General features: G+C 34.1%; 1 protein-coding gene across 2 annotated transcripts in view; it reads right to left on the minus strand.

The window, feature by feature from the left end:
- Positions 1–15,110, minus strand: part of LOC129247737 (uncharacterized) — a 167,456-nt gene extending 152,346 nt beyond the window's left edge. For both annotated transcript variants that reach the window (XM_054887015.1, XM_054887014.1), the window contains exon 1: positions 14,504–15,110. In XM_054887015.1, the coding sequence (XP_054742990.1) occupies positions 14,504–14,947 (444 nt within the window). In that variant the 5' untranslated portion in view covers positions 14,948–15,110. The remainder of the gene's footprint in view (positions 1–14,503) is intronic.
- Between the last annotated feature and the right edge of the window lie 5,719 nt (positions 15,111–20,829).

Consider the following 20,829-nt stretch of genomic DNA (forward strand, 5'->3'; position numbering starts at 1 on the left):
CACTTGCTGAAGAGTCAAGTAGATCAAAAATCACACTAATTTTTGAGAATTTTTTTTTGGTCGCGGTTTTGTGTATTTTGTCCATTTTTCGGCTTCTCCACATTTTTTATATGGTACAGCTCACCCAGCACCATTAGCAGAAAAAACTTTCAAAAACCACTTTCTTTTGATGTTCACAGTTTATCAACAAATGGAAACTGAAGGATGGCCTGGAGCGCAACACAAAAATCAAATTGTTTTTTCCATGCAAAATCGGATACGGCAGTAGGAGAGACAAATGGAGATCAAACAAGATGCTAAAACTAAACCATTTAAATTTATTACATAAGTAAATTAGATTTAATTAATTCTTTATTAAGTACGAATACTTTTCTGCCCTGCGAATTAGTTTAATTTTTATTTTTTTATATAATTTCAAAATATTGAATTTAAAATTTTATTCTCGAAATAAATACGAGTATTGTGTATTCAGTTTTCTTTTTACCGATTAGCTTCTAAGCACATTATTTGTGAGGAGTAAGATAAGGTTGCTGTGTGACTGCATGAGAGCCCAGTGTTTGAAGCCTCAGAAAATACTTCCGATAAGATTTGAGAAAATTCTTCTTTCAAGTATATGTTTTTGTGGCGCCCAAGGAAGATTTTTTCACCCATTCATATCTGCTCTTAAACTGTAGGAAAAATTTTTCCCAAATCGCAAGTGTTTCTATTGCAAATTTTGGCCTTGAGGTTTTCTGCAAGTTCATTGTTTTGTACATATTTTTGCGCATCTCACTTCAGATTGTGAATTTTATATTATTTTATTTGTCTATTTATCGTTTTGCCATGTTTTCAAGTCTATCTGCACATCACAACACTTGATCCAATATCTAATCGCTTCGTGCGCAATATGCAAACATATGTGTGTGTGCATGTATGTGTGTATGCTAATACGTTTGTAAATATTGTATGTATATATGTACATATATATATATATTAATTCAAAATTTGTGTGTAGGGTGACTGACCACAAAGAAAAAACAGAAAGAAAAAAGTAACGAAAAAAAAAAATGTTTAAATAAATGCAGTAACAGAAAATTGTTTTAAAAGGTTAAATATGGAGCGCGAATCATTTAGCGCGTAAAAATTTATGTAAATTGTGGTAAATGATTGCAAATATTTTTACGCTGTTTTTACACACACACATGCATATTTATGATTGTTATAAGTTATCACAGACCCTGCAGGGAAAATAGAGCTCCACTCACATGTTTTTTTTCCATCGGATAAAAATTTGTTACAGATAAACGTGTTTTTTATTTAAATAGGTATTTTACTCTCAATAGCAATGAAGGCATTATAAATACTGTCGAGCATTTCAATAATTCTGCCTAACATGCAGCCTGGAACTCCACACCTTGTCTCACTGATATCTCTTGAAGTAAAAGAAAAATTGAGGGAATGACGGCAAGCAAGAAAAACAATGGCAAAGTAGCAGGCACTCTGAGGACAAAAATAACCTTAACTCACTCACTCAAAGAAGTCCTTAAAAAAGAGCACAACTCTCAGCTCTACAACTACATATCTCAGCAAACTTGATGCATTCTCTGCCACTGACTGCTCTCTATGGAAAGCAAAAAACAAATTTAAAAGGCTAACCCCAGCACAATCATCCATTAAAACGGGAACAAACATATTGGCTAAAACAGTTCTCGAGAAAGCAAACACATTTGCACATCACTTAACTCGAGTGATCTGCCCCCATGAAATCGAACCCTCTCCAAGCACTGATCAAAAAGTAAAAGAAACACATATGGCATTCAATTTTGGAGCATTGGAGCTAACTCCAACAATAAATGTTGTTTCTCTTAAATTATTGTACTTAAATAACTTTAAATAGAAATATTGTTTAATGTTTAAAAAACTGATCGCAATAAATAAATGTATTAAAAAAAAAATATTTAAACAAAATAAAAAAGTACTTTGAGTTATATGGCAAATGCAATCATCGTTGTATGCACTTTTCAATACAGAAATTTAAATTTTAATAGGTTTGCAAAACCTTTTTTTTTTCAAACAAACGTTGCTAATTACGAGTACATATTAAAATTTCAATATATGTATTTGCATGCTGATAAACAATTCATGGGTTAGTACAAAGCTATCGAGAAAAGGATGCAGGGAGAAATCTGCGGATGTAATAAAACTTCATTTTTAGAACAAACCTCGCTAATAGCAGATCTCAGTGAATCTAAATGTAAGTAGGCAATAAAATGCGAAAAGTAATAAATCCCGATATTTCGATATTTTCAAACACCAATACCGAGGTTTCGGGATTTTTTGAAATTTTAAAATGTTTAAGTAGTTAATTGCAAGTAATTAATGTTTTTGTTTTGGTATCGAAACGGCGCTTTAGTGCTACTTGTGGGGTGCCAGCGTAGTATTTCAACCATTTCACCTACCTACAGGTAGTTCAAACTGTTTGTAATGTAGTGCGAAGCTCTCGATAAAAGTATATAAAGAGAAGTAACTTACATAGATCTGGCAAAATTGCTATTTCCGAACAAACCTCAATTATTATTGATCTCAATAAAATTAAACGACCACTGTAGCCGATTGGGTTGGTATGTCACTACCGTCGGAAAGTGCTGATTTACACAGAGAATCATTTGGAAAATAAACATTTTTGTTTTTCCAAATATTTCCCTGTGCAAATGTGAGGAAGTTCTGTGTTGGTTTCCAATCAAATGAAAGAAATAGACGATGATAAACAGCAGAACGCTGCTTAGGAAAAACAGGATGATTTTTGATAGTAAAGTAGGTTGATTTAAAAATCTTATGGGACAAGTTTATGTAGATGGAAGTATGGATTCTAATTTTTCTGTCCCATTTCTAGATGAAAATATATGTATATATAATTTGCGCGTACACTCTTTTTGGATGTTTGGCCGAGCTCCTCCTCCTATTCGTGGGGTGCGTCTTGATGTTGTTCCACAAATGGAGGGGCCTATAGCTTCAAGCCGATTCCGAACGGCAAATATTTTTATGAGGAGCTTTTTCATCACAGAATTATACTCGGAGGTTTGCCATTGCCTCCCGAGGGGCGACCGCTATTAGAAAAATGTTTTTTTAATTTTGGTGTTTCACCGAGATTCGATCCAACGTTTTCTCTGTGAATTCCTAATGGTAATCACGCACCAACCTATTCGGCTACGGCGGCCGATACTCAATTTAATTTTAAGTTAAGTATTTATATATGAAGTTTTTTCTAATTTAAGGGGTTACATACGTTCAGAATTTTCAAAAAAGCAAAAATCGCTTTCGATATTTCAACTTTAAACTCGTTTTTCTCGAAACTACTTTTTCCGGCACGGTTTGCATGATAACTCATATAGTTTTTAATATTTTTTGATGGAAATTGGAAAATTTTTCGAAGTTCAAAAATCCGGCTCGACAGACTATAACTATATACATAAAACTTTTTTTTACAAGATTTTTTCTACATTTTACAGATCTACATATCAACATTTCAAGGAGAAATGATGCAGACCGTGGAGTAACTTTTATCCATTGTACTTTGGGTCCCGAGATTTTTTATATACTAATTTTTGTAAAGAAAAATTAACATAAATTGTTTATAAAGTTTAAGTACTAATAAAGAATGGATTAAATTTTTTATACAATATTTATTTCTAACAAGCAGTTGCTTCCTCTACACCCACACCGAAAATGACAAACAAAGAAAATATCCCAACTTACATTAAAGAGAAAATCGGCGAAAAAAGAAAACTCCGCAAAACATGGCAAACGACCAGACATCCAGCAGATAAGACCAAACTTAATAAAGCGACAAATGAGCTAAAAACATTACTTACAAAACACAAGGAGAGTAAACTTCGAAATTATATGGCAAACCTGGGAACAACAGCATCTACAAATTACTCCTTATGGAAAGCAACAAAACACATTAATGGCGCTATAATACATAAACCTCCCATCAAAACAGAAGCCGGCACATGGGCAAAAACAAGCAAAGAAAAAGCCGACACCCTAGCCAGACACTTCTTAGACACATTTACAAGCGAAATGGATAATCAAAACATTAACATTAAATCTGACAACATAACAAACGTTCCGCAAATCAAAACAAAAAAGACAGCTAAGCGATAAAAAAGCTCCAGGATATGATTTAATAAATGGAAAAATTTTAAAAAAGTTACCTGAAACAGCATTGCAATTCATAAGAAATATATTCAATTGCATGTTAGAGACTAAATACTTCTCACGACTATGGAAAATTGCTCAAATTACCGCCATACCCAAACCAGGAAAAGATGCCACCAAAACTGCCTCATATCGACCCATCAGCCTATTGCCAATCCTTTCAAAAGTGTTTGAAAAAATATTGTTCGACCGACTAGAACCAATTTTGACAGCAAAAAAAGTGATACCAAGCCATCAATTCGGATTTAGACGGCAACACTCAACAGTCCAACAAATCCACAGGGTCACTAACAAAATACTTAACGATATGAATGACAAAAAATATTGTGTAGCTGTATACCTAGACATTGCAAAAGCCTTTGATAAAGTTTGGCATAAAGGACTTTTGCATAAGCTCAAACGAATCTTTCCACAAAACTACTTTGAACTTTTGAAGAGCTACATAACTGATCGAAAATTTTATATAAGATATGAAGACGAATATTCCGATATTCTACCAATGACAGCTGGAGTACCGCAAGGCAGTGTATTAGGTCCTCTCTTATATCTAATATACACCGCAGATGTGCCAACTCCGACAACAGATAATACAATGATAGCAACGTTCGCGGATGATACTGTATTAATGGCATCAAACAATGACGAAAAACTGGCGACCTTTACACTTCAAAAATTAATAAACAATACAGTAAATTGGTTTGACGAATGGGGTATAGAAGTTAATAAAGACAAAACTATCCAAGTTATATACACAAACAAAAAGACATCAAAATATAATCTAACCCTAAAAAACAACAAAATAAAAATCTGCCCAGCAGCAAAATATCTTGGAATAACTATTGACGAAAAACTAACATGGAAGCAGCATATCATTAACAAAAGAAATCAAATCAAGAATAAGTACCGGCAATTAAGTTGGCTAATAGGACGAGCATCAAAACTATCACTGTATAATAAGGTGACTATATACAAAACAATTATTACTCCTATCTGGAAATACGGAATAGAAATATGGGGAACGGCTAAAAACACAAATATTCAGCTCATACAGCGATCACAATCCAAAATATTACGAAATATAACAAATGCTGGTTGGTTTATTCCCAATGAAGCCATACATCGTGAATTAAATGTAGATACTATCCAAGAAACAATCACAAAATGTAGCACTAAGCATATACAGCGACTGTCAGTCCACCAAAACGAAGAAATGCGTAAAATAGCACCGGCAGAAAATACCAAACGAAGATTAAAGCGACTCACACCGACTGATCTAACTATAAGATTTACAGTGTAATCACAAAAAACAATAATAATAATAACAGATTCTTCTTACATTGGTAAAAGAACTTAATACACCCTAATTGTACAAAAATTACATATTGTTAATACATAACAGACTGTAATAAATAAAAAGAGATATAAAAAAAAAAAAAAAAAAAAAAAAATTATTTCTATTGTTCTCCCTTCTAAAAACAGGGTTTTTTAACGCATTTCTGACGATGGACGTTTGTAATCCCTTAATTTTTTATTTTATTTAAGTACAAAAATTTATATATATAAAAACAAAAAAAAACAAAAATATCCAATCCAGTTTGTCTTCATTAAAATATTTAGCGAACTGTCGACAAACGTCCTCCACTTTTCATGTTCGCGGATTGTTGAATATTTCTGAACCAGAAGATGCTAAGAAGTAAACTTCAAAAGCAACGAATGTTGCCGAAAACCATTTTACCCATGTGAGTGCGAATGAAGCATCAAAAGAGAATTTTCAGTGTCTCTATTCCAAATGTATCTGTGAGTAAATCGGGACCATTGCTGATAGAAAAAGTTGTTTCAAATAACACTCACCGCTCGGCAGGCAATGGCTAGGCCCGAATGTATTTCTGCTATAAAAAAAAAACTTTTAATAAAAAAAACATTTGCCATTCGGAGGCGAAATAAAACTGTAAGTTGCTTCATTTGTGGAAAAAGGAGGAGGAGCTTGACCAAACAGCCCACAAAGGGTGTAAGCGCTAATTAATATTACGAAACTAAATAAAAAGTAACGCCAAATATTATTATTATTATAAAGAAACTAAATGAAACGTGAAAACCCCGATATTTCAGGATTTTCAAATAGCAATCCCAAAGTTTCATGATATTCGGGGCATTTCGGGAAAACATTACTATTAATTTTCATCTGGTAAGTTTGCCTCGAATCAAGAAAAAAATTAAATGATAAATCTGTGTGTACAAGAAATGGCCGTCTAAGCCTAAAAGCTGGCTTCCGAGTCTACATACACAAGCCAATGCGGTAAGCTACAATTCCTATTCTTAAAAGTGTAGAAGCATGCAGACATACTTAGGGGTTATATATAGTTAGATACAATTTTTTTTATTATTATTTTTTCTTAATATACATATATTTAAGAATGCACACAGAAAATTGAATATCGTTCCGGTGAATATTTTTAAAGTTACACGCAAATTAGAAAAGACGTTTCACGCGTTTTTCTCAAAATGGTGTTTTCAAAGTCGGTGACCAACATTACTCGAAAACGGCTAAACCGATTAGTCCAAAATTTTAACACGAGCTTCTTAAATATATTTTTAGTAATTAATCGAGGATTTTTTTGCATCGATAAATATTATTTTATTTTTTATTACAAATTTGAGGCCGAAATTTTGGTCAAAAATGTTTATTTTTTTGTCAAACAAATTTATTTTGCTTATTCCTTCGATTAATTAGTAGATTTCACATTACTTTATCGAAATCTGTTTGGTTTTTTAAATCCGGAGGATACAGTTCAGAGATATAGCGGCCACCGCAAAACGTCTTTTTTGAGAAGAGCCCCCGGAGATCATCTGTTGCTCCTTTCAAAATAAATATTTTACAATACTAAGTGCTAAATACAGTTAAAAGATAACAAAGTTTTCTCATAAAATGTTTTGGAAAATTCGCTTTTTTCGGCCTTCTAACTCATATAACCCCTTATAGTAGAGACAGAGGTATGTACAGATGTATAACACAACTCTAGCTTAAATCGACTTATGCGTTTATTGTTGGTGCTCTCTTTCGTTTTCATCAACTTTTAAGGAAAAATTAATCCTCCGTTGGACACCTTTTGTAATACCTTCGGTTGAGCAGCCGAGTCTGGCATTTTTTCGTCCTATTCGAGGATTTTTTTAAAAGCTTATATCTATAAATCAATAGAAAATTTATTTTTAAGAAGCTACCTGGAAGCTCAAGACGTTAGCTATAATAGAAATAGGTTAAATTTACGTGCAAAGTCGAAAAAGTCTATCCTGACCCGGCTGCCTAACGGATGGGTAATTACCCAAAAAATCTCTTTTCACACAGAAGTCTCAATATACGGTATTCCCAATTTCGTTACTGAATACCTTAAGCCCATTGAAATAATTATTTTTTTTTTTGCTAACAGGAAATATTTTTCAGATTTTCGAGAAAAAAACCGACAATTAATTGTTAAAAAAATCGAAATCTTAAAAAAAGTCCTACGACCAGGCACGAGTTTTTTATGTTTTTCAAAGCAGTATAAAGAAATTTTATTGAAATCTACTATGCGGTGTTTAAGTTACAGTGATCATTAGTTCAAAAAACATAGTTTTGAGAAAAACGCATTTAAAGTTTTTCGAACGCCCGGAACGCCCGAGCGCCTTTGTTAATTGTTGAATAACTGGAAAAGCATTTGTCGGATTCACTTCAAATTTTCACACAATATTTTTAAGATAACGTACTTTAAGAGAATGCAAAAACAATCCAATTTTTTGAAAATTCTGACTACCCTAACCCCTTGCACTAATCCACACAGTTATTTAGCGGAGGAATGCCGCGGAATAAAAAATATGTATGGAAAAGTGGAGGAACTCACGCTGGCCATGCACCACCAGTAGCAATTCAAAAGCAGTGGTTGTTCTCTCTAACATATGCACATAGGTACACACACACATTTGTATGCATACTTTTGTTAACATAGGTACTATATTTGTTTATGTTTTATGCTGTGTTCTGAGCGTGACCATTTGGCACACTGACTCACATTGGTTGTCGAATGCAAAGCAGAGCTGTGAGAATTTGATTCCATTTTTTTGCTTTTTTACTTTTTATTGTTTACTGGTAAAACAAACATCGTGCTTTAGATAATTTTTTGAATATATACAAAACATACACATGTTTGTATGTATGTGGAAATATTTACGACGAACGTAGTCATATACAAATGAGTACATGCCCGGCAGCCCGAACAAGAGCTGAAATGTTTGTTCATACATACATACATACATACATACGTACCAACATACGTTCACAGCGCATGCAAACACTTCGCATAAAATATTTATGTAGATCCAACGCTAAGATATTCTTGTTGTTCCGTTGTGAATATTTATGTTACGCATTTATTGTTGTTTAATGCTGAGCGGCAAACAGCTGTTTGCTAACAATTTTTATTTTCTTTAATTCTATTTTCTTTTACTTTATTTATTTTTATGACTATTTTTTTTTTTTGTCATTTAAATGCCTTGTGAGCTACATACATACATACATATGTACATACTTGTCCCCTCGATGTTTTGGCGCTGCTATGTTCTACTGTTGTTGTACTATACATAACTTTGACAATGAAAATATCGCTTCCGTTTCGTATTGCCATTAAATTAGCATTTTCACCGGTTTGCGTTAGTTTAGTTCGAGTAAACACAACAAAACCATAAATAATTTGAAAGTATGATTTTGAAACTAAAAATTGATATTTCATGAATTTACTATGAAATATTAGAAAGTCGTAAAATAAAGTTAAACAAGTTTTGTTTTAAGGAAACATATCTAAAATTATAAATAGACAAAACACGCCAATAATCATGGTGAAAAGAATTCAGAAGGTGTGGCCAACATCTGACCATTAACCGGCTCTCAGCGAATTCGAAGGAATCAGCTGATTTGCTGACATAACAAGGGGTGTGCCAGCGTTAGAGTTGTAGGCCTGCACTAAAATTGATAGAGGGCATGGTTACACCTTCCTAATTCGTTGTGTCGTAAGAGACCATGAATAAACAAACAAAAGGAAGGGGACTTACTTATTTGTGAAGAGGAAGAGTAGGCGAAAGCAATGGAAGCACCCACGGCGTCTTCCGTATAAAAACACAAACAAACTGCATTTGGAGGCTTCATATTAATATTATTTCACAATTTAATACACGGCAGTTCTTTTTTATTAGTTTGTTTAGTTTAAGTCTCTCAAATCCCAGTATTAACAAGCCATTTACTGAATTTTCACAAACATTTTGTATGTATATTTTCTCCTATTTTTCTTTTTTTTTTATTCGTTTGTTTTGTATTATTGCGAAGAGAGCTGACGTCAGACTTGTCAAAATCGCGAAAAATAAAGTAAATGTTTTAAAAAGGCGCCACCTATAGTACTCAATTTGTAAAATTTTTAATAAAGTAAACATTAGTGGATAACAGCACAGCATAAAAAATATAAACATTTATCTAATTTCAATTTTAGTATTCGTTCCCACAGCAGTCAGTTAGCTGCGCGATTTGGATTCATATCCGGTCAAGCTACCAGCATTCCCTATGATTGGTTCTGTTTGTTTGCTCACCTGAAATTGCTTGCGGGGGCCCAAATTACCCATTTTTTGTTTCATTTGTCGAGTTGTTGAAAGTTTAGAGAGTAATTTCTGTTCCCCACTAGCCGGAAGCCACCCAGAAAAACAGTCCGGGCGAGTTTATGAAAACCAAGGAGAATCTATTCAAGGTGGATCGGTAAATAAGCTGATAAGCTTTTTTTCCTTCACCGCGCCCATGTGGCTGACAGCACAAAATGAAACAAGGCGAATTCATTCTTGGTGCTCTACTTTGCCTACACTTTGCGCGGCAAACGTAAAAAACATTGTTGTTGGTGTAATGCCACCACCTTTAATCAATGCACTTTGGTTAAAACTGTCAAATTAAGTTTTCAACTGTTAAGCGTAAAAATATATTAATAGCAATTAAAAATAATATTAAACAACAACAAATAACTTGGACATTTGGTTTCAGTCACGAAATTCTGTTTTTTGTATTCCAGTTTTTTTTGGGTTCTTTACGCTCTATTGAGAGGGCATTTCTTGCGCTCATTTGCAAGAAAATTGCTCGCAAATAAAAAAAAAATAAAACTAGAGCTATTATGACGACTCGCAACAACAGGAAGGTTGAATTGAATGATATATTTTTATTTGATGTACTGGAATGATTTTAATTACTTTTGCATTAATTTCGAATCAGATCGAGCAGCAGCGAAGCGTGGCCGGGTTTGTTAGTAAATAAAATAAATAAATAAATATAAAATTATAATCATCATCGGCGTCAGTCTCAAATGAATTATCATTTGGATATTAGTCGGAAATAAAATATAATTTTTTTTCGGACTGTGAATGGCGCAAATACGAGACGCTACGAAAATATTATATTTAAGGCAAACAGAAATATACATAGTCACTACGAATCACAATTACGGATTAAAGAACCTAATTGTAAGCCAATTTAGCATACAAAAATGCAAACTATTAATTGTCAATTATTACTTGAGGTACAAGAGGAATTGATGATGATGATGAGTTAGTCCCGATTTACACAGGGACACATTTGCAAAGTAAACATTTTGTTCGTTAGAGAAGGACGCACAGAGAAGAGAGAGAGGATTTTGTTTTCCATACTGGCGACACGCTTTGTACTTCTTATTCGTATTGCCAAACTTAAAGAAGTAAACGTCAAAAACAACAAAGGTTGCCAAAAAAACAATTTTCCCGTGTGACCAAGAATGAATCATCAGAAGAGAATTTCCAGTAACTCCATGTCAGATGTATCTGTGTGTAAATCGGGACTTATACTAAATTGGTAATACATCAATTGCTCCATGCAACCCTTTAATGAGAAAACGAATCGTCATTAAATCGAAATGAAAAACGGGAAAAAATCAAATAGAGAAAAAGCACAATAACGAAAAGCACTCAAAAGACTTAATAATTAATTTCTTTTGAAAATGATACTCATTATAAAATCGGGAACCAAACAAAGGGTCTAGCAGTGAGGGGGAGCACTCGCTGTTCTCGTCTCATGGGCAGAGCGAGTACAGTAAATCGTTGGCCTGCGGAGGAAAGCAATTGCAATTGGTCTCCAAAAAGAAAAATGTTGCCGATTCTATAACAAAGGAAGCTTTATTGATTAGTACAAAATTTATTTTAGTTTCATTTACCAACTTCCACCAAGGCCTTTGTATTGCATTTCGTGCTAATCCTGCCACGGGAAACAGCTGCTGCCTTTTTAAACTTTGAATAATTAACAAGTTATTCTTCTTTTTTTGTGATTAAAACCAGACTCGATTGTAATGACTAGGAAAGTTTAGTACAAGGTGGCTCAAAATTAATCGTCTTATTGGATGATTTATAATTTTTGTAAAAGGTAAAGTTTACGTCAATCATATTTGACACATATGAACTAGACCGCTGCAGTATACTACAAGCAGACAAGCAATGGAGCGCGTAAAGGTTAAAATAAATATTTCGATCTCTCAAAATATTTTTTTTTTGTTTTGTTTTAGTAAAATAGTTATTCAAAAACAATGTTGGATGATTAATTTTGTATATTTAATAAACTAATAAATTTTGTTCTAAAATTATGTTTTGTCTTTATTTTCCTCACACCAAATATTTTACAAACAAAATCAAAGCACTCTCGGCTGTCAAATAATAATTGTGCGGCGCCATTTAAAGCTTAATTACCGCAGCTAATTTATTTTTTTTTTTCCAGAGCATTACTGTCAAGAATTCGTTTCGGCGCTAATTTCAAAAAAATGTAATAATTTATATACGATTTACACGCGCTTTCAAAATCTCAGGGCGATTTAAGAACATTTTGAAGTACATAATTCAAATTGAAATTTGGGTCAAATTAAGAGAGGATGAAGTTTAATTAATCACTGAAAACAAAACATCATTTTTTTAATATTCCAAACGCGTTTTAAAGTAAACGAACGTTCATCACAAAAAAAAAAAAAGAATTTGAATTGCAGTAATCTACAAACATACAAACAGCCCATGACAAGAGTTGGCACATCAATGTCAAGTTAATGCAATCAGGGCAGCCACGGAATGCCTCTTAATGTTTCCTTTGCAACACCTGCAATAAGACTTAAATGCTCCCGGTTAAGAAGTACAGCAAAATGTTCAGCAAGCAATTTCTACTTGGGGCTACCGAAAGCATCACTCCTACAAACATTGGCTAGAGCCTGAGCCACCTCACAGGCATATCAACTGGGCACCTCTTCAATTACACTGACGAGATCCAAGACAAAACACAACTACAAGTCCTGGGCCGGACAGTATACAGGCCGACGTTAAACGACATCTATCGGAACACTTTTACTACCTTCCTAAACTCCCAGCCTCCGAAAACCGTTATTGCAGTCCAGCCACCACCTACTGCAGACGAAGCTTCAGCTGCCTCTAGAAACCGGTGGAGTTTGGCTCAATTACGATACGAATATTGCAGTTAAACACCTGCTTATCCAGAATAGACCCCGACATATTCAATATATGTCCGGATGTAAAGACACCGCAAGATACTAACTAACTATCCACATGTCGTCTCAAACCCACTCAGCTAACACCCCTCCCCCTCTGGACCCAACCCGTCGAAACAGCATAGCTTGAGGAGATTACCGTTAAATGAGTTAGACGATGGCGGTTGGTGACTACACTGCACTGGCAGGGCTTAGTAAACTGCTACAACAACAACAACGTTAGCACAGCAACATTTTGAGAAGTTTTGACTATATCCTTTTGAATATCTTTTTTTTTAATATGAAGAATTTTTTTATATAATAAAAGTCCTGCTCATCGTCTAACAAAATCCATATAAACCTGAATTTTAAACTTTTTACAAAAATTAGAAAAATTCCACAAACTTTTCATTCCAATTCCACGCTTTTCAATTGGAATTTCAACAGACAAACAAAATTAAAAAAAAAATATTATTTTATTAAAGCACAAAAGAAAAGATCCGGTTTTTTTCTTGTAACTTCAAGATATATTTTAATCTGCTTTTTGCTGCATAATAGCCCCACTCAAGGGCTACGACGCCAGTGCTAACTCGGGTTAGTGTCGTTCGAAACTTTCCCGTAAACGCAACCAAATAAACATTAGTGAGAGTGAGAAATACGCGAAGCGTTTTGAGGCGGTATTTTTATGCACGCATTCGAAAGGGCCGAAATTGTCTTACGCCGCGGCTGCAAAAGTAATTAAAAAATCAAAAAAGTTTGTTGTGATGTGGAATCAGCGGTATAAGGTGTACAAAAATGTTTATGATTTTTCCGAGCACGGCTTGAAGCGAGTGACGAAAAACAAGCAGGGTAAAGTCCTACTTTTTAAGCGGGACCCTTCTTTGTGACTACGCAAAGCACGATCAGTTATTGCTAAAAAGGGAATAAATGTAAGTATCAACACCATCGAACATCGACTGAAGGGGGCGAGCATATCCTACCATCCCACATCATCTAAACTACTGCTCTCAGAAAAACACATTGAGAAACAACAAAACAAGAAAATGGCGTCACAGTATTGGACTGACCTTCCCAGTCCCCAGACGCCAACCCCATTGAAAATGTGTGGGGAACTATGAAAACGCATTTTGCCGGAAAGCCAGTCCATGATTTAAAGCAACTCGTGCGTCAAGTTCGCAAAATCTAGTCCCGTTTGTCGACGAGCTACGCAGAAAAGCTGGTTCAAAGCATGAAGAAGATGCCAGGCTATACTCGAAAACGATGAAGACTACACGGTTTATTAAAATGTTTAGATATATATCTTTTATACTGCATGAATAATCGCGATTCTCTTTTTCTGACACAGACTGTCTAAAAAATATCATTTCACTATACCCGAAACATTATTATAAAATATTTCCCGAAATACTCGTTTTTTTTCTGAATTATTGACTCCAAACAAAATGTCTCTATAAGAACATTTCATGTAATGCCATTTAATATTTTGAGTGTAATATTTGTTTTTGTCACGACTTCACTACCTATAAATGCGACAAATCCACATTTTCCACGAAACCACAAAAAAAATCTTGAAAATTAATTAAGTTCTATTAATTTACATATAATACAAGTACGTATGTATGTGTGTACAATTCAGAGGAAAACACTTTTGCATGCTGACCTCAAAACAAAAACACACTAAATTACAACACTACTTTTAAATACATCAACACAAACGCACACAAATCCATACACAAGCACACTTTCTTCCCGCTTACCTTCGGATCCAAAATGCTGCGCTCCAAACTGTCCTCTCTATTGAGTGTAGTTGCATTGCTACCACTACTACTGCCATTCGAATACATTTGCTGATGTTGTTGTTGCTGTTGCAATGTTGTAGCTTCTAGCCGTAAGCGAGCACGTTCCACGCGCGCCAAGGTGGGGCTATCCAAAATTGAGGGCGCACGTGATGGTGGACGTGAATTGCTCGGTCCGGCGGCGGCGACAGCAACAGCCAAAGATGACGCTGAGGTGCCGACATTGGGCAGCTGTGCCCAAGCGGCTGAAGGCTCCAATAGCGTGTGATTGGACGATGTGGAGGAGCAGCCCGGCGTGGGAGTGGATGTGGATGTTGAATTGGTGGTAGCCATGCTGTGACTGCTGTTGGTGCGTTGATTGTAGCTGTTGTTGTTGGTAGAGTTGTTGTTTGAGGTGAGGAGCATTTTTGGCTAATTCGTTTGAATTTCTTTTTATTTAATTTTTTTTTCGCAAAATTATGGTAAATATGTAAGTTTCGTTCAATTTGTTGGTATTTTATTTAGCTTCGAATGATAATTATTTTATTTTTATGCTTAGAGTTTATTGTTCTAATTTGGGAGTTATTCTTTTTTTACGTTACTTATAAGGTTAGTATTATTTAATATTAAGTTTTTTTTTTAATTTATTTATCGTTGACTCTTTTAATTGATGCAAATTTATTTATATATTTGATTATACTGTAGTGATGTCTAATTGAATATCTTCGTTGATTTAATTAATACTTATAATTCTGTTTAATATCAATAAGTGGTTTCTTCTTACTTTTTTACTGTTATTGTATTAAAATTTTCATTTTTTTCTTTATATGGAAAACTCTTTTTATGCCTATAAAATCACTTTCACTGTTTTCCTGCAATAAAAAGAGTAAGAAAAAATTATTTTAAATTATTAAATCGATAGTTTTTTAGGCAATATGTTATTTTCAGCATAACTATAATAATAAAAAAATGACGAAACTAATAAAACTTTTATGACTTTGTTGTAACTATTATAAAAATAATGGACGGGTTAGAATCGAATGTACAAGGCTTTGTAAGGCTGTAAGGCTGACAAATTACAACTTTCGCCTGATTTTTGTTAAGTATTTCATCAAATATTGTGTAGATAACAACTAAACATATTTTGGAAACGAGCTGATGTGAGAAAACAAATTTTGTCGTGGACTCTTCGATATATTCAACATAAAAGACCAGTAGTGTCTGCAGCGTCTGTTAACCAGCATATACGGCTACCATCTAAGAGCAATTTTGGATTTTGCTCTCAGCTTGGCGCCCGAAGAGAATGAAGAGACAAAATGTGGTGGTAGTGTACATAACTACCCTTTGGTGAGTTTCTTGATCGATGCTCATTGGAGAGTATGCAAAATTTCGAATATTACAAGGAGTTTTTAACGTTCGCCACTCGTCAGGTAATGTCAAACCTACGAGTGTATTTTTGTTTTGAAAAAGTTTTCCAATGCAAGCCAACTTCTATTCTGCGCTGGCATAAAATATTAGATTTTTTTAGATGTTGTTGTTTATGCATATACGAGTAATATAGAAATGATCCAGACTCTCAAATCGTAATATTCTACACGTGGGATAAAGCCAGAAACGTCAACGTAGTCTTTGGGAAATGGGTTAAGTGGATGAAAATAAAAAAAAATTTTGTTTTTTCAATTTTCCATTTTGGCGTAGCATCTTGGAGTTTTGCGTAAGCGGTAAACGTGTTTTTCTGACAAACACTTATTTTCTAACAGGGCGAGCTGTTTACTTGCTCTAACTAATACTCTAACGGATACTTTTATCTATCGAGAAATCTTGGCTTTGAATAAAGAATACACATAAAACAAAAAAATCAGAATAATCGTCAAACACAAGGTGACGCAAAATTAATTATCCATCATCATATTTACTGGAGATGTTAAATATGGACGTACGCCACTAACTAACAGCACCAGGTCTCAGGAACCTGCCTTTAAAATGCTCAGCTCATGCCTTAGGTACATTGGAAATGATGTGCAAAATATTTAATAGAAATGCATTATTAAGAACTATTTGCAGTTTTTGTGCAAACTCGTATGACAGAGTCTTGTATTAGGGTCTAGTTATGTGTAGACAAGTAATTATTTGTGTTCCATTACTTGCAAACCCCCGCCGAAATTTTGTCATAAATATTTTCGTAGAGGATTTTAGTTTACCCATCTCATATATAAAAGTTCTTTTTTGTTTTTTTTTTTTTTTGTTCAAAAAAAAAGGTCAAATTAGCTCGTCAAAAATAAAGCGACAAAATTAAGATATTTCAGAACTGTCCCTAATATTTTTATTAATTTATTTGTATCCCCCCGAAAATCTGTTACAGAACTTTCTTAATCCTTCTTAATAATATTAGACACATAAATATAATATTTTTTAAATGTAATTTAAAGATATTTAAGACCAGAATTGGTGACTTGGACTAACAGTAGAAAAAAATGTAGTCCTGCTGAACAATAGTATTGGGCTACATGCGATTAATGAAGTTGTTTCAGGATTATTTTCTCACTTTTCTATTCTAACAAAAAAAAGAACAAAAATACAGAGTTTGATTGAAAAGTAATTAGTCTTTTTTAAGCAGTTTTATTAAACCTTTTGGCTTATACAACTAATATTCTTTAAAATAGGACCCTTGAGCGGCAATACACCGCTGATAGCGGTCCTTCCACTGCAGGAAACATTTTTTAAACTCATCCGCCGGAATCGCGTTCAATTCGGCTCTCACAGTTTTTTGGATCGCCTCGATGGAGTCGAAACGCCTCCCCTTCAACTTTCTTTTCAGGCGCACATTGTAATAAGTTAAATTTAACTCTTCACTGACCTCACGTAGACTAGCACGACGGTCAATGTTCAAAAATTCACGAACCCGGTTCACATCTTCGTCTGTTTGCGTCGTCGAAGGCCTTCCAGATCGCTGTTCGTCTTCGACGTCCTCCCGGCCTTCCTTGAACGACTTGTGCCACCGTTTTACCTGGGCACTGGACAGAGATTGGTTCCCGGAAGTCTCCTTGAGTAGCCCAATGGTTTCGGTACTCGTTTTGTTTAGCTTTACGCAAAATTTGATAAAGTAACGTTGCTCCAACGATCGCTGCATTTTCGCCACTGCAAAATCCTAACACACTTTTAAAACAGCTTTCACGCGCGGAGCGATGTTGACTGCATCGCTATTGCCAGCGAACTAGTGGAAGCGGAAGGTCCAACGATCATTTTCCCCCACCAGCCGATTCGGTTGATCGCTTGGCAGACGCTCCGCGCGGAAAGGCTTATTACTTTGCAATCAAACCCTGTAGTTGTATTACGCAATTCAAGTCTTTAAAAATATTAATATATATTACGAAAAAGAAATATTGCAGTGAAGACACTCGGGTCAGTTTTATCCCCATATTGGAAACTCCCTAAAAAATTGAAAAAGGAAAATTTTCAACGTGAATGGATATTAGAATAAAATCAAAGCCACAATATGATGACACTATTAAACTTCGTTTCATACATTTCTGACCTAAATCCTATAATTTTTTCCGTCTTCACGAAATTGGAATTTCAAAGAGATTAATGAAAAAGCCACTCAAACGTCGAGACGTAATAGAAGGCAATAATTTGTGCACCAGATATTATTTTTTTAATAAAAGTATTAAGTGAGTTTTTGTAGAACTCAATCAATCTTTGCCAATTAGTTGCACGACAGTTTCTTACAGGTATCATCATTGCATTTCAAACATGAATTTGATGAAAAGAGAAGCTTCGCCGTTTTTGGATAAAAATACTTTGCAATGTGTCAAAACAATGTTTCTTGCAAAAATATATAATTTATTCCGGATTCCGGTAGAATACCAATCCAGTAAAAATATTTGTTTGGGAAGATTTTCGTTTAAGGCGCATAGAACTGTACGTGCCAGTTTTAGACTAATATAATATTAAGATTCTATTATCAATTTGGGCTGAATAGTAGTAGAGGAATCTCCGTGAAAAGCTCGTGGCAATTTTAGAGTTAACGTTAGCGAAATTCGGATTTCGGCAGAATAACAACTGGCTAACAACGTTTGTTCCCCTAGTTTTTTTGTAAAGTTTTTGTGAAAGACTAAACATTTTGACAAGTTTTGGCTATTTATTTATTTTTTAATTTGATTTATTTTTTATCAAAATATTCTATATTTCTTTTATATATTTCATTCTAAAGGGTGGTTAAATTTCAAGGGTCGATGTTGAATGTGAACCACACCTAAACGTCAAGTTTTTTTCTGCATTTCATTTGACATTTTTCAATTTCAGATTAACTCAATTTGAATCATTTTCACCTCAGTGGATTCGTCAATAAGCAGAATTGCCGCATTTGGGCGAATGATAATCCAAGAGTGATTGCCGAAAACCCAATGCACCCCCAAAGAGTGACTATTATGGGCGGTTTATAGGCCGGCGGCATCATAGGGCCGTATTTTTTCCAAAATGAGGCCGGTCAGGCAGTTATTGTGAATAGTGTTCGCTATCGTGAGATGATTACGCACTTTTTATGGCCCGAATTGGAAGATATGGATGTGGACGATATGTGGTTTCAACAGGACGGTGCCACTTGTCACACAGCTAACGAAACAATGGCTCTTTTGCGCGAAAAATTTGATGGCCGAATAATCTCACGTCGCAGCGATGGCAATTGGCCGCCAAGATCATGTGATTTGACACAATAAAGAGAAATTACAATAATTTTTTCAAAAACTTATATTTTATTCAAAATCAACACCGGCCCTTGAAACTTTACCACCCATATTTTCCCTGACCTTCATTAAAATTATTTAGAATTAAGAAGTCAATATATTTTTTTCAAAATTGGCATACAGTCTATTTATATAAAATGATATAAAAAAAATGTATTTTAATCATTTAAAATGGCGGATGTGAATTGAATTTTGGGACGAATTTTCCTACTATTTTTGCTTCGAAGAAATTATTTTTTGTACTTGTAAATTCACATAAAAAGTAATATCATAAAAAAGATGTGTGCAAAATTTCAGGGAGATCGGTCAATAAGTTTTCGAGTTATCGTGTACGCCAAATCGAAAAATATATATTAGTTTTGAGAAAAACGCGTCTAAAGCGCTCCAGCGCTCGAACGCAAAGAATAGAATCGTCCGGGTGACGATCTATAATATAAGAAATACTTAATTTTGCGTTCTAAATTTTTTTTGACATATTCTTAAAGGATTATATTAACATTTTATGAAAAAAAAAAATTTTGTTTTTGAAATTTTACAGGTATCTGTCGTGAATTTTTTGAACAAGGAAGGAATAATCAGAAATTGTTTAAACTTGGAGGGTATTTTACTCATATTTTTAAGTACACTTTAAAATTCTTTCAAACCATTTCCGCCGAAAATAATGGCGTTAGAGCGCGTTGTCCATGGACGATCGCCATCCGAGTATCTTGCTGGTGGGCATTCCTGAAATTTTTCTCTGTAATCAACAACAATTTTTTCTTTCGTTAACAACATGGTCCTTAAGAATATGAACCTAATTGCGATAAAATAATATTGAAAATTGCATATCTTTGAGGCGCTTGAACACAATTTAATTTTTTCATACCATATTTTTTCATGTATTTTGCTTAAAAAAATATTTTTAATGGTAATATAATCCCAGAATTAGGTTCATATGAATAAGGATTCAATAAAGAATACTCCGAAAAATATTTATAACGATTGGTCTATAACCTTTTGAGCGAGAGTGCCCACCAGTTGAAAAACGTCGTTCTAATTAACGCTCGCTACAGTGCGGAACCGACGGGCAGTCACTTAAGTGCTCATAGAATCGGGAATAATGCGAATTTCGCTTTAAAATTTTTACCACATATTCTTGAGTAGATATACTAACGAGTTATGCAATAAAAAAATCGATTTTTGATTGATCTAAACTGGTTGCCCCCTTAAGAATTTCGACATATTCGGAAAAAAATTTCAAAGTTTTTAATCAGAATTAAAAAAAAATTATGATTAATTATAGCCTGTAAAATTTTAGCACCAGAAAGAAAGAGAAAATGCGCAATACTCTGAAAAAAAATTAACGGGAAGAAACTTCAAACTGGCACTTTATTGTTCTAAAATTCATTAAGCTACAAAACTGCATTCAAAAAATTTCTAAAAATTCTAATTAAATGTCGTAGAATTCGGATGAAAAATTATTTCTTATTTTTGTATGAAATTTGAAAACTAGATTTACATATATGATCTTCGTTGTCCATCGAACCATAGTTGCTAGAGGCGAATCTTGTTCGATAACTTTGT

The sequence above is a fragment of the Anastrepha obliqua genome, chromosome 5 (assembly GCF_027943255.1).
Source record: "Anastrepha obliqua isolate idAnaObli1 chromosome 5, idAnaObli1_1.0, whole genome shotgun sequence".
NCBI lineage: Eukaryota > Metazoa > Arthropoda > Insecta > Diptera > Tephritidae > Anastrepha > Anastrepha obliqua.